The sequence below is a fragment of the Hemitrygon akajei genome, chromosome 17, assembly GCF_048418815.1.
Source record: "Hemitrygon akajei chromosome 17, sHemAka1.3, whole genome shotgun sequence".
Taxonomy (NCBI): domain Eukaryota; kingdom Metazoa; phylum Chordata; class Chondrichthyes; order Myliobatiformes; family Dasyatidae; genus Hemitrygon; species Hemitrygon akajei.
In genome coordinates, this window is record NC_133140.1 from 37,057,300 (window position 1) to 37,072,148 (window position 14,849).

Genomic DNA, 14,849 nt, shown 5'->3' on the forward strand with positions numbered 1-14,849 from the left:
AAACTAGGAGACCCACTGGTCTATAATTCCCAGGATTATCCCTATTACCTTTCTTGAACAAAGGAATAACATTTGCCACCTTCCAATCCTCAGGTACTACTCCTGTGACCAGTGAGGACACAAAGATCATCGCCAAGGACACGCCAATCTCTTCTCTTGCTTCCCGTAGTAATCTGGTATATCGCAGAGCTCCAGCACATCCTCTTTCTTAACATCAACACGTTCTATCACTTGTTTTACAGTGTCCTCAAAATCAAGGTCCCTCTAACTAGTGAATACTGAAACAACACATACAAATTACTGCAGGAAGCCCAAAACATCAAATGCACTTTTTTTCCCCCATAGGTGCTGCCTAGCCTGCTGAGCTCCTCCAGCGTTTGTGTGTGTGTCGCTTGGATTTCCAGCATCCGCAGATTTTCTCATTTGTGATTTCTCATTTTCTCCCCTATCTCCTCCGACTCCAGGCATGTTTCCTCTTTAGCCCCAATCAGTTCTATCCTCACTCAGTCATCCTCCTGTTCTTTACATACTTGCAGAATGCCTTGAGGTCTTCCTTGATCCTACTTGCCAAGGTCTTCTAGCTCTCTTAAGTCCTTCCTCAAGCTCTTTCCTGGCTACCTTATAACTCTCCAGAGCCCTGTGTGATCCTAAACCTTAAGCTTCTTTTTTTCTCTTGACTTGATGTTCCACATCTCTTTCATCAACCATGGTTCCTACGGTCCTTTCCCTGCCTCAGTATGGCAAACCTGTCTAGAATCCCATGCAAGTGCTCCCTAATCAACCTTCACATTTCCTCCAAGTACATCTGCTCCCAATTTACACTCCCAAGGTCCTAAGTAGCATAATTCCACCTCCCCCCATTTAAATACTTTTCTATATCATCTGCTCCTATCCCTGTGGTAAAGTTCAGGGAGTTGTGGTCATTGTCTGTGAAATGCTCACCCACCGAGTGATCTGTCACCTGACCAGATACTAGATCCAGTATGGCCTCTCCTCTAGACAGGCTGTCCACACCGTGTCAGGAATCCTTCCTTGATACATCTAATAATTTTTGCCCCATCTAATCCTTTTGTGCTAAGGTGGTGTTTTGTGCTAGAGAGGTTGAAGTCACCCATGACATCAATCAATCCTACTATTTTTGCACCTTTCCAAAATCTGCCTCCCGTCTCTACTGGGAGGTCTGTAGAATAGCCCAAATAGAGTGATTGCACCTTTCGTGTTTCTGACCTCCACCATGCCTAACTCAGTAGATGATCCCTCCAAAACTGATTGTAGTCTTCCGGACGTCGTATCAATAATATCTTGCACATTGGCAGTACGAGTTCTCAACTTCTATACTTGAGCTGCATTGAAACAGGGGCCCATATTCCATTCACTTTCCCCATTACTTGCTGCAGCTGTGCGTTAGTACCCTATGCTACATGCATAACCACTCCGTATCCCTTTAGTGCTGCAGTTCTCCATTTAAGTAGTCGTGTACTATCTTCTAAATTACACAACTTCACGTTTTCGCAAATGTCTATTCACTTAATCTTTCAAAATTTCTTCCCACCCACTTTTATATAATTTTACTGCTGTACAGTTGCTTCCTTCCTCCAAGTGATTAAGATAAATTGTAAGGAGTTGCAACCCTGGCACTGATCACCAACCTTAAAATTACCTCCTTATACATTTCCACAGCTTCTGCTTCTATCCAGTCCTCTTTCTACACCGACATATTACTTTCAATGGCATGGGCTCTTATCTTGTGACAACCTTTTACAAGGACCTCGTTGAACATCTTCTGGTAGTCCAAATATAAGTTACCATCTAATGCAGGGGTTCCCAACCTAGAGTCCACGGACCCTTTGCTTAATGGCATTGGCCCACGGCGTAAGAAAGGTTGGCAAGCCCTGCTCTAACGATTACAATCAAGATTTCCTCCTGGTAATCTCACCGATTTGTAGATGTGAGTTCCTTTCACCAAGCCACTCCAACTCCTCTTGACCGACAATGATTTTCCAATTCCACAGTTTCTACTTCCTTACAAATCGATCTTAACATTTTTTCCTACCACAGACATCAGGCTGATTGGGCACCACGCTTCTCAAGAATCTAAGGACATTTGGAGGATTTTATTCAATGTATCTGCTGCCTGCTTGCACTTCCTTCAGTCCAGTGCCCTCTGTTCAGAGATCACAGAGTATAGCCCGACGTGCTGGGTGTCCCCCAGAACTCCACATTCACTCCATCAGTACAGCCCGACGTGCTGGGTGTTCCCCAGAACTCCACATTCACTCCATCAGCACAGCCTGACGTGCTGGGTGTCCCCCAGAACTCCACATTCACTCCATCAGCACAGCCTGACGTGCTGGGTGTCCCCCAGAACTCCACATTCACTCCATCAGTACAGCCCGACGTGCTGGGTGTCCCCCAGAACTCCACATTCACTCCATCAGCACAGCCTGACGTGCTGGGTGTCCCCCAGAACTCCACATTCACTCCATCAGCACAGCCCGACGTGCTGGGTGTCCCCCAGAACTCCACATTCACTCCATCAGCACAGCCTGACGTGCTGGGTGTCCCCCAGAACTCCACATTCACTCCATCAGTACAGCCCGACGTGCTGGGTGTCCCCCAGAACTCTGCATTCACTCCATCAGCACAGCCCGACGTGCTGGGTGTCCCCCCAGAACTCTGCACTCACAGTGCACACACCCCTCTGCCCATGTCTTTGTCTTTACTCTATAACTGCCTTCACTTCATAGCTTTTATGATAAAGGAACTTGCTCTACCTGTCCATCTGCAAACTCCTCCCCCCACCCCCTCAATCCGTTCAGCTCACTCAGTCCTTATTTTTATTTTATTTACAAGTACATCACGGTGACAGACACTTCCAGCCCAGTGAGTTCCCGCCTCCCAATTACACCCACGTGACCAAATTAACAAACTACCACATCTGTACAGGGTGTACGGGGGACCCGGGAGGGGAAGCAGCTCTGGTGAAGGGGCTCGTCATGTCCCTCTGGGCAGCTCACACACCCAACACTCAGCTCTCACCTGTGGCTCCAAGTAACAGCATGCGACGGTGGCCACAGCCCGCTACACCGCTTCGACGGGCAGTGAGGGTAGCCGGCGGGCTTCACACCCGGTGAGGCCGGCTGTGCGTGCACAGGCATCTCCGGTGGACTGGGCGCTGGAGACCAGGAGCGAGATCCAATGGCCAGGAAGCGCCAGACTTTGTGGAGAGCAAAGGGCGTGACAAGGCGCAGGAGGAGCCACGGTCATCCACTGCAACCAAGGGACCCCAGTTGTGCCGACCACTCATACCACTGGACCCAGACCTCCGAGTCGAGAGAGTGGAACTGCCCCAGGGCAATGGCTTTTCCCACTTTAAAACCTCTCCCGCACAGGTCATTGAGTGAGTGATATCTGTCATCATCGGATGTGACCATCAACCTATGATAACTTTTGAACGTGGGAGGAAACCGGAGCAAGCGGAGGAAAACCACACCGTCACAGGGAGAAGGTACAGGTTCCCAACAGGCAGCGCTAGGAATTGAACGGGGGTTGCTGTGACAGTAATAGCATTACACTAATTGCTACATTACCATGCTGCCCGCTAATCCTGCCCTCACCCTACCAGAGGTATCCTCTTGGCCCTACCTATCCCTATTTGACCCTCCTGCAAGTGTTTACTTTGTCTCAAAAGTCTCCCTGCAAGCTGTTTCTAACTCTGTCACAACGGAAACCACTTGTAAGCATCAGTGGAACAACAGGGCTGCAATGCTCTGTTCACATCAGGAAAGAACTGTTCTGCAGTTGCCAGATGGCCTCGACTACAGGGAACAGGAAATTTGTCCTCGACTCTGCCCTGAGAGACCATCCGTACTCATTGTGCAGTCAGTGCCAAGGTCAATAAATCTTCCCCGATTCTCCAGAAAGAGCACGCAATGTCACCGCAGACTGCGTGTCCTCTTGCCCCACGACAGTTATGCAAGCTAGGCTATCAGTGGATTTGGCCACTCCTTCATCAGCCACAGTAAAGACAAAAAGGTGGGCCAGCACATGTAAGCCCCTTCATTACTGCTCTCCAGTCCCAACCTCTCAGGCTTCTCCACCTGCTCCTTATCTGTGGGCTGGAACTCTTCCTGACTCAACTCCAGTCAAAATAGTCATTTTCAGTAGCACAGTTCCAAGATTTACGGCAGAATCCAAGACAGAAGTTGATGCTATTCTGTTTATAGACAGAACAATCACTTTTTGAGTGATACAAATCATGTCAGCTATGGAGATTCACCCACTGAGTAATTTCAATAGGAATCAGAGAAGTCCTCTGCCTGCACATGGTGAACAGAAGGCAGGTAAACAAAGTCAGTTTGCCTGAACTCTGCCAGATTTCCCTTCACTCCACCACAGCAGTGGACAGCGACTCAGAATCAATGGGGATGGCTTCTGCTCAAGGAGGGCAGGCTGTCCTGGCCAGTGTTTAGTAAGAAATCGAACACCAACACAACAGTACTCTACTCACCTCACTGCATCAAGCTGGGTCGTGTCAAAAAAATAGAGCATCCAGCAAGACTTAGAGAGCTTCCCCAGAGCAGGCTGAAGGGGGATTTGATAGAGGCATAGAAGGACATGAGGGGCATAGATAGGTTAAATTCAGGTAGGCTTTTCCACTGAGGTTAAGGGTGAAAGGTGAAATGTTTAAGGGGGTACTTCTTCACTCAGAGGGTGATGGAATTGTGGAATGAGCGGCCAGTAGAAGTGATGGATGCAGCTTGGATTTCAGTATTTAAGAGAAGTATGTGGATGGGAGGGTTATAAAAGGCTATGATCCAAGTGCAGGTCAAGGGAACTAGGGAGAATATTAGTTCAGCATGAACTAGATGGGCTGAAGGGCTGCTTCTGTGCTGTCACACTCTATGACTATGACATTTACATGAAGGTTCCTTTGGGTGGCAGTTCTCAATTCTTCTACTCGTCAATCTCAATTTTCCTAGCCTCCCCACACCGCCCCCCCCCCCCCACCCCGGGAATTACATTCTGGCCAGCCTCCCATTTTCTACACTCATCCAACCCTCTGCCTCACACACCCTCCTATAACCCTCAGGTCACCTATCACCCTTGAGCTCAGTGCCCTACACTGATTCACCATTCACTAACAGCTCCACTTTGAAGTTATTCTTTTCAATGTCTTTGAACATCACTTTGCCTTGGCTTCCTCCCTACTTAAGTCACATTCGTCCATTTCTACCAGCCAGATGAAAGCAGTTCTCCAGAGCAAGCCTTTTTTGTATTTGGATTTCAGAATCAGAATCAGGTTTTATCACTGACATATGCCATGAAATTTGTTGTTTAGGGTCAATAGTTAAGAACAATGTAAGATAAAAATACTGAGTCTTCAACAAGATTTAAGAAAAATTTGCATAAATACATGGATGGGAGGGGTATGAAGGGCTATGGTCCAGGTGTGGGTCTTTGGGTCTAAGCAGAATAACATTTCAGCATGGACTGGCCGGCTGGTGGTATAGTGGCATTCACACCAGACTTCAGGGCAAGTGGTCCTGGGTTCGAACCCAGCCAACTCCGTGCACGCTTTCCATTTGTGCTTGGTTGAGCATCAAGCTAGCAACTCAACCTCATTAAAAAAAAGACAAAAATGCTACAGAAATGGCAAGATTGCTGCCTGATATACCACAAGGCACGAAGAGGAACAACACAGACTAGATGGGCCAAAGGGCCTGTTTCTGTGCTGTAGTGGTTTACAAATTTAAGTTATATATAAACAATAAATAAAACAAATAAAGAGAGCAAAACAGTGAGGTAGTGTTCAGAAACCTAATGGCAGAGAGGAAAAAGATGCTTCTGAAATGTTGAGTTTGCGGTTTCAGGTTCCGGTATCTCCTCCTGATATCAGCATTGAGAAGGGGGCATGTCCTGGATGGTGAGGGCCCTTCATGGTGGATGCCTCCTTTCTGAGGCATTGAAGATGCCCTCAATGGTGTGGAACTGAAACCTAGGGATATTCTCCTACATTAAACACCAAGTACAGCAAAGTCCTGAAAACCGAGCATCTGATTGTGCCAAAATCCGTGATGATTCCGTGTGCTGGAGTGTCGCCGAAGCTGGGCCCAGTCTACGGGCAGGTGTGTGCTGGAACCAGAGTTGGGGTTTGGAGCATGGGTAGGTTAGCAGCCAGAGCTGGGGTCTGGAGGGAGCTCGGTGCTGGGCCCAGACGACGGGCTGGTGTGTGCTGGAACCAGAGTTGGGGTTTGGAGCATGGGTAGGTTAGCAGCCAGAGCTGGGGTCTGGAGGGAGCTCGGTGCTGGGCCCAGACGACGGGCTGGTGCGTCAGACCTGCAGCTGGGATTCAGAACACGAGGGGTCAGGTGGTGTGTGGTAGGTTAGCAACCAAAGCCAGGGTCTGGCCTATTTGTCTATGTCTTGCTCACTTTAAGCTCACCAATTCACTGGAGAATTTATTACATTACTGAGTCATAGAATACTGCAACAGGGAAACAGGCCTTTTGGTCCATCTAGTCCACGCTGAACTATTACTCTACTAGTCCCATAGGCTTGCACCCAGACGACAGCCCTCAATACCCCCATCATCCATGTACTTACCCAAACTCCTCTTAACTGTTGAAATTGAACCTGAATCCACTATTTCTACTAGCAGCTCATTCCACACTCTCACTACCCTCTGTGTGAAGTTGTTCCAGTAATGCTTCCCTTAAGCAATTCACCTTTTACCTTTAACCCATGACCTCTAGTTCTAGTTTCATCCAACCTCAGTGGGAAAAGCCTGCTTACATTTACCCTATCTATACCCCTCGTAATTTTGTATTCCTCTGTCAAATCCCTCATTCTTTTATGCTCTAGTGAATAAAGTTCTCACCTATTCAACCTTTCCATATAACTCAGGTCCTCAAGTTCTGGCAACATCCTTGTAAATTTCCTTTGCACTTTTTCAATCTTATTGATATCTTTCCCATAGGTGACCAATATTGCACACAATACTCCAAATTGGCCCTCACCAACATCTTTAACAACTTCAACGTAACAGCCCAACTGTGTGCACTCAAAACTTTGACTTATGAAGGCTAAAGCTCTCTTTACAACCCTATCTACTTGTGATGCCACTTTCAAGGAATTATAGATCTGTATTCCCAGATCTCTCTGTTCTACCGCACTCCTCAGTGCCCTACTGTGAAAAGTGAAATAAAGAGTGATTTTGGGTATTATTAGGAAGTACATACTTCCATTTTTCCATTTTCATTTGTCAATTTCCATTTCTCAAGTGCTGGATTACCAGACTTTTTACTGTAGCTGGGTTTGACACAAAATTTTCAAATTTGCTGAAAAATTGAGCTTTTCACACAAATACAGCTGGAGGGTTTGATGTTGTGGCCTCAGAGGAATAAAAATGATCACTTAACCTTGTTGTTTGTCCAAAGACTTTGTTAACACAGGAACTACAGGATCACTGACACATGTTATGTGTGAAAACTGTGCCAGAGAGTGAGGTGGCAAGAGAGGCAACGAGACAAGCAGCAACACAGGATGCCTTACCCAAGCCAGAACAAGGCTCGAACTTGGAAAGAATTGTGCAAGCAATTCATTTAATCCATGCCGCAAAATCATGGGAAAAATCCAATTTTAGGGAATGTGCTTATTAATCGTTGAGAGGCCAAGAAAGCAGTCAGGGTCTCTTCCATTACTGACTGATGCACTGAGTGGGAACAATGAAACAACACTAAAAAAAGACACTTTGGTAAACTTTAAAGGATTGAAACCTTTTCTGTTCAAGATGCTATATACCCACTTCTCACTTGTTTCATCACCTCCCAACAAATATTGTGTTAATTCCTTAAAAAGGACCTCTTAGATTCCTCACCTGGCAAAACACTGACTCATTTTAAGTGTTATTTTTTTATAAATAACCCAGTGAATATCCGATGCTCACCTCCAAGCAGACTACAACCCTGTCATAGGATTTAGAGGCTGGTGTGCCTCAATCATCTGGAGAGCTTGTTGGCTGGAGTCAGGGCCTTGTGCTTTGGCTCTTGGTAGGGTCGCCCATGCCAAACTGTTCAAAGGGTTGAGACTGGACAAAGAGCGGTCCACCGGTCTTCTAGGATCGGGGATTTATCTCAGGGTCAAAAAAAAAGTTATGGAAACAGCAATGAAGAATCCTTCTAGTTCTGTGTGTGACTGTAGGGACAGACAGGGATGGAGGACCTTCATTGCTGCCCGCAATGCCAGCAGCGTAATAGAACCAAGCTAACTAAGCTGTCACAGACCCTCTACTACAACTTCATTGTATGCAAACACAAGAGATTCTGCAGATGCTGGAAATCCACAGCAACACACAAAATGCTGGAGGAACTCAGCAGGTCATGGAGGGGAATAAAGAAGCAATGTTTTTGCCTGAGGACTGAAAAAGAAGGGAGAAGAAGCCAGAATAAAGAGGTGTGGGTAGGGGAAGGAGTACAAGCTGGCAGGTGATAGGTGAAGCCAGGTGAGGGGGAAAGTAGGTGACTGAGGGAGGGGAGATGGTTAGAAGCTGGGAGATGATAGGAAAAGCTAAGGGCTGAAGAAGAAATCTGATAGGAGAGTGGACAATTGAGAAAAGGGAAGAAGGAGAGGAACAAGGAGGAGGAGATGGGCAGGAGAGCAGAAGGCATTGGAAAAGAGTGAAGCCAGAATGGGGAATGGAGAAAGAGAAGGGTAGAAATGACCAGAAACGAGAGGCGTTAATGTTAGGCCACTAGTTTGTTCTGCGCATGGAACTCTGCATTTGTGTTATTTACCAGTAAGTGCACGATTTACAGGTGAAAATGGGCAGGCCCAGTTCCTTGACCTGGCAACATCTGGGTGAATGCCAGCAATCGAGGCAGCTGACTTGACTTGGCCAGACTTCAGTGGGCTGTGTGCACCACTACAGCAAGGCCCAGGTGAACTACCGGTGGGTCAGGGGCCTCTTCTCGTTACTACACAAAGCTCATTTGTGTCTTCCATTGCCTCTGCTCCAGTCATAGATTCAGGGACAAACCAGACTCAGCGAGCAAGGGCCAGCCACACAAATGCAACCCTATTCAGGCTATCTAAACCCCAACCAACAGCCAGAGCACAAACATTGTGCCACAAGTGTGTGTTTTAACTTATAGCCAATAGAGGTGCCATTCACAACCACACTGACAGAGAAGCAGAGAAATTCAGTAAACAGCGGGTTTGGAGAAAATGACAAGTGGAAGCAAACATTCAGATTGCACAAGTGCTGAGCAGTGACCTTCCACTGCCGGCTCCCTGGAATGCAATGGCTCAGCCTCTACTGACCCACCAGTCATTCACCTTGGCCTAGATGTAGTGGTGCGCAGTGGATCATTACTGGATGAAAAGCCAACAAATCAGCATCAGGAGAGGGAGAGCTGAGATGAGACTGTGTGCTCTGCAATGGCTTACAGGTCCGGCCCTGGGGAGTGTTGTGGAAGAAGGACTAAAGAGTCCAGGTACATAGTTTACTGAAAGCAGCATTTCAGGTGGAATAGGTTGTGCTTGGCATTGCTGGTCTTCATCAGTCAGGGCATAGATTTGGCAAGTCAAACTAAAACTTTGACAAACTTCTATAGATGCACTGTGGAGAATATCCTAACTGGTTACATCATGACCGGGTACAGAAACACCAGTGCCCAGAAACAGAAAAGTCTACAGAAAGTGGAGGATACAGCCCAGTCCATCACAGGCAAAGCCCTCCCCACCTCTGAGCATGTTTACATGGAGTGCTGCCACAAGAAAGCAGCATCCATTATTCAGGCTATTTTCTCTTCTTGCTATTACCATTGGGCAAGCAGCCTTGGGTCTCACCCTCCAGGTTTAGGAACAGTTATTAGCCTACAACCAACAGGCTCCTGAACCACTGTGGATAACTCTATTCACCTCAACTCCGAACTGACTCCACAACCTACAGACTCACTTTCAAGGACACTACAACTCATATTATTTACAGTATTTACATTTTTACCATTTGCACATTGGCTGTTTGCCAGTCTTTACTATTTTAAATTTTTCATAAATTCCACTGTATTTCTCTATTTTCCCATAAAACCTGCAAGAAAATGAACCTCATGGTAGCATATTGTGTCATATACATACTTTGATAATAAAATCATTTTGAACTTTCATGTGCAGGACACTGGTGAGGCCATGTTTGGAATACTGTGTACAATTCTGACCACACTGTTGTAAGAAAGGCATCGTTAAACTGGAAAGAGTACAGGGAAGATTTATGAGGGTGCTGCCAGGATTTCAATGGTCTGAGTATATGGAAAGGTTGGCAGGCTAGATTTTATTCCTCAGAGCATAGGAAAGTGAGGGGTGATCTTGCCGAGGTCAATTGAAAGGGTGAATGCACACAACCCCTTTCTTAGGGAAGGTGAACTCAAAACCAGAGGGCAGATGTTTAATGTGGGAACTGTAAGTTTTAAAGGAGACACAAGGGTAAAACAGTGGGTTGCCAAAGAGAGAATGGTTGAGTCAGGTACAATGACAACGTTCAAAAGCCATTTAGATACAAATATGGATAGAAAGGGTTGAGAGGGATGTGGGCCAAACGGGACTAGCTTGGTGGGTACGAATGAATTGTGCTGAAGGGCTCATTTCAATGCTGTATGACCTTATCACTGTATCATCAACAGGATTAAATAGAGTGCAACACAATACACTTCATTCCCTCACATGACACCCAAGCAGACTGATATCGTCTCAGACAAAGAAGGCAATTACTGTTCTCATTATGTAAATCAGATGACCTTGGGGTAAAGTGAGGTAACATGCCAGAACAGGGAATTGAGAAGAAACTGACTGATTAAAGAACTCCAACCTGTGGTTTCACTTGATTTATTCCCAGGTCATCAAGCTTGGGGGAACTGAAACAAAACTGTCAATGGCCAGAATTACTTAATGTGCACCGAGGGATCCGTCTCAGGGAAATTATTGAGAAAATGTAACTGAAAAAGATGTAGCAAAATTTCCAAAGGTAAACCAGCTCAAGCATACCACTGCCCACAACTTACATTCTGCACCAGATCATTCACTCCTAAATAACAACCAACACAAATCAAACACACTTACTAACAGCACTTCTTCCAAATGCTTGACTTCCGTCTCCAACTTCTGGAGCTCAGGGAACTGGCCTCGATAATCATCAAGTGTGGAATTTAATATCATCAAAGCTTCCTCAATGCCTGGGTCTATGGGCTTCACTTTGACTGGCTCCGCTGGCCTAGTCTTCTCGTTACTGACTTTCTCCTCCACGGGGGCAGCACCTTGCACTATCCTGACAGCACCAGCAGCCCCAGTTTGTGGACTGCACAGGACCTGAGGGATTTCTGACTTCACCAGCGGAGCCTCAGACTGCACTGCAGCATCGATGCTGTCCTCAGGCAAAGCCGGGGCAGATATGGCCTCTGGGATTGGTGGAGAGGCTGCCAAACTCGTCGTGGCAACCGCCTGTGCTTCCAGCACTGTGTTCACTGGGGCCTTCAAGTCCATTACAGCATCTACGCTTGCTTCACTGATATGGCTGAGAGTTCTGGAAATTGGCACGTTTCCATTCCATGTTGTGTGCTCCAGCTCTCCTGCCGTTTTTACGCCATCCGAATGGCTGCTTCCCCCAGCACCGTCGGACTGGGCCTCCTCAGTCTGTGCTAACGTTATGGTGATCCTAGGCACCGTTCCCTGGATCTCCGGCTGCACCAGTGTCTTGGGCGAATGCCGAACACTCATGGACAACTGTGGACTGGAAGAGCCATCCGAAGAATCGGAGGAGATGGACCAAGCAGCACCATTCTCCAGCTCCTCCTGCCTCCGCAGCATGTTCTAAACAAAAAAGAACAGCAGTTTAGTCAGCTTCATGGACAAACGGCACATCGTATGGGACAAGGGGTGGCTGGGGGGTGGGGGGGAGTTTTAGACATACTAAATCAATGCTGAAACAGAAATCTATTCTCTAGCTGGGTATAAAAATGGAAATGTAAACAACAACATTGTAGATATTACTCCCATCTTTCAGGACTAAAAGGAAGCAAGACCGTAAGGACAGACTGTGTCAGGAAACCTAGTGATTAGGTGTCAGGCAGTGAGAAACTGAGTTCCTGCTGCCAAAATGCCCAAATAAATACAGAATTGGTGGGGTGGGGCTTTTCCATTTGTCAAAGCTGTGAGTGATTTTAAACTTTCACAAAATTATTTAAAACGTATTAAAATTGAAGCAATTAAAATCTCCAAAGCATTGAGAAATAATTAAGATATTTGACTGAGGCTTAACATGTGCTCCAAAGAACCTTTGGAACAAGTTATATTTAATGATTATCAAATCATTATATGCAGACTATAAAACTAAAGCAAAAATGAAAAAAAACATTTGCACACGTTGGAGAACTGAAAAAAATTAATGGTGAAATACTCAGAAAGTTAGGCAGCATCTGGAAAGAGAGAAATTGCTATCTGTTGAAAGGTCATTAATTGCTTCTTCCTCCACAAAGACTGCCTAGCTAGCTGAATATTTACCAGTTAAGGGTTTCATCCCAAAACATCAACTGTTTATTCCTTTCTATAGATGCTGCTTGACTTGCCGAGTTCCTCCAGCATTGTGTGTGTGTTTCTCAAGATAGTCTGCATTTACAGAATCTCGTGTTTATGAGTTTTTACATGTTCTGCTTTAGATTGGAAAAGTTGAAGCGTAAAAGAACAACATGGCTAAACAAAGCAGGTAGAAAGTTCCTGACAAGGCCTAAACTGAACAACTTCCACACTCAAAGCAATGCCCGAAACAGGTTTTTAAAAAAAAACTGAATATCCTTAAATGATGTCCAAAGACTAAAGCAAAAGGATGACAAAGGGATATGGAAATTTGACCATATAATAAAAACAGGAACCACTGCAATCAGCCCACAACTGCTTAAATGCCTTATACCTTGCATACTACTGGTTATCCCTGACTGTAAATTGCACTCCTTCTATATCAGCAACACCTCCACAGCAAACAGACACGATTGTCAATTTGAAAATAGAACAATTATATCCAAATTCAAACCCCCAACATAGAGATTTCCACCAAAAAATTTATTTACCAGCATTACCTGTGAGGAGATGAAGCAAAATGTGGAGAGGGTCAGTAACTTTAAATGTTTTGCCATCAACACATCAGAGGATCTGCCCTGGGACCATCATCAAAGTGAATTACACGACAGCAACTCTACTTTCCTCTAAGTTTATGCAGACTTGGCACGTCACCAAATGCTTTGGCAAACTTCTACAGATGCAGAGTGGAGAATTTTCTAACAGGTTGCATCATGGCCTAGTATGGAAAAATCAATGCCCAGGAACGGAAAAGTCTACAAAAAAATGGAGACATCCCAGTCCACTGGGGACATTTAAATGGAGCACTGTCACAAGAAAGTAACATCCATCATCAAATACCCCCATTCAGTGCCATGCCTTCTTCTCACTACTACAGTGGACAGGAGGTACAGAAACCTTAGGCCTCACGCCTCCAGTTTCAGGAACAATTATTACCCTACAACCATCAGGCTCCTGAACCGGTATGGATAACTTCATTCACCACTACTCTGAAATGATTCTACAATCTACAGTCTCACTTTCAAGGACTCTTTTGAACGCATGTGCTCAGTATTATTTTTATGTGCAATGGTGGCTGGTGGACACAATGTTAGCTTCTTTATGGATGACACATCCAAATCCAAATGTTATGACTTATTAGAAGTTTCAATTTAATTTTTTTGATGACTCCCTTTTTCCACACCAGTTGTCCATTGTTATTGAGACTACCCTTTCTTCCATCCTGCCTAAATTCCTCAGTCACCATAATAACTGTGCATTTAAAATGTACAAATGATAAAAATCAAGACAAAGATGTTGAGCACCTGAGGGGTGGTGAAATTGTAAACATATTGAGGATACTGATAATTTTGGTATAAATGGTTCAAGAACAAAGGTTGCTTGCTTCCCTTCCACAAGTGTCCAGGGCCACTCATTTTTTTACCAAACATGATCACAGCACTCAAACAGCTGGTGGCCATCACCTTCGTCAATCCTTATGTGGTAGAAGTCCATTTACAGTGCCCACTACCAAATGATACAAAGTCAACTCTGAAAGCAATCATAAATTGAATATTGGAGAGTAGCAGGATTAGCCTGTTAAAGTTAGCCTGCTATCTGGAGGACAGTGTGTTTTTCTGAAGAATTTTGTCAGGGAAAATGTATTTTCTAAAGAGGTATTTTAGGGAATTTACCTGCCGCATCAGTACTGCATTAATGACACGCAGGTGAACATGCACAGAGACACTTACATAAAAGGCTTGTTCTCGCAAGGACGGAGTATCTGGTGGACTCTGGTTGTAGGTGGAGAATCGCTTGTTTACAGTGGCCACCTTGTTCACCGAGCTTGCAGCAGATGCTTGATCATCTTTATCAAATGGACTGGAAGACAGAGAACACATCAAAATAAGAAAAGACACTGAGACATTGCCAACACTTCAGGCCACAAAGTCAGATATTTTTCCCATACATTTTTTAAACTTTGCAGATCAGTGTGTGCTGTACAAGATGTAATATTAATGCAAAATCAAGAACAAGTCACTATTGTTCTCAGGCCTTGAATGTAAAACATTCTGATCGTTGGCAGAAACATTAACAAACAAAATATGACACCAAGCTACAAAAGGCAACTATGAAGGTGAATAAAAACTTGGTCAAAAAAGGTGGAGGATTTTTTTTTTAAAGTGAGTCTTCGCAGTTTCCACACATAGACTGGAAAGCCCATACTGTAAAAGGGATGGATGGTT

General features: G+C 45.2%; 1 protein-coding gene across 5 annotated transcripts in view; it reads right to left on the minus strand.

Moving 5' to 3' along the window:
* Positions 1–14,849, minus strand: part of ripor1 (RHO family interacting cell polarization regulator 1) — a 282,943-nt gene that overhangs the window by 22,944 nt on the left and 245,150 nt on the right. For all 5 annotated transcript variants that reach the window (XM_073069931.1, XM_073069933.1, XM_073069928.1 and 2 more), the window contains exons 12-13: positions 14,355–14,484; positions 11,116–11,862 (exon numbers count right to left, since the gene is read on the minus strand). In XM_073069931.1, coding sequence (XP_072926032.1) covers positions 11,116–11,862; positions 14,355–14,484 — 877 coding nt within the window. The remainder of the gene's footprint in view (positions 1–11,115; positions 11,863–14,354; positions 14,485–14,849) is intronic.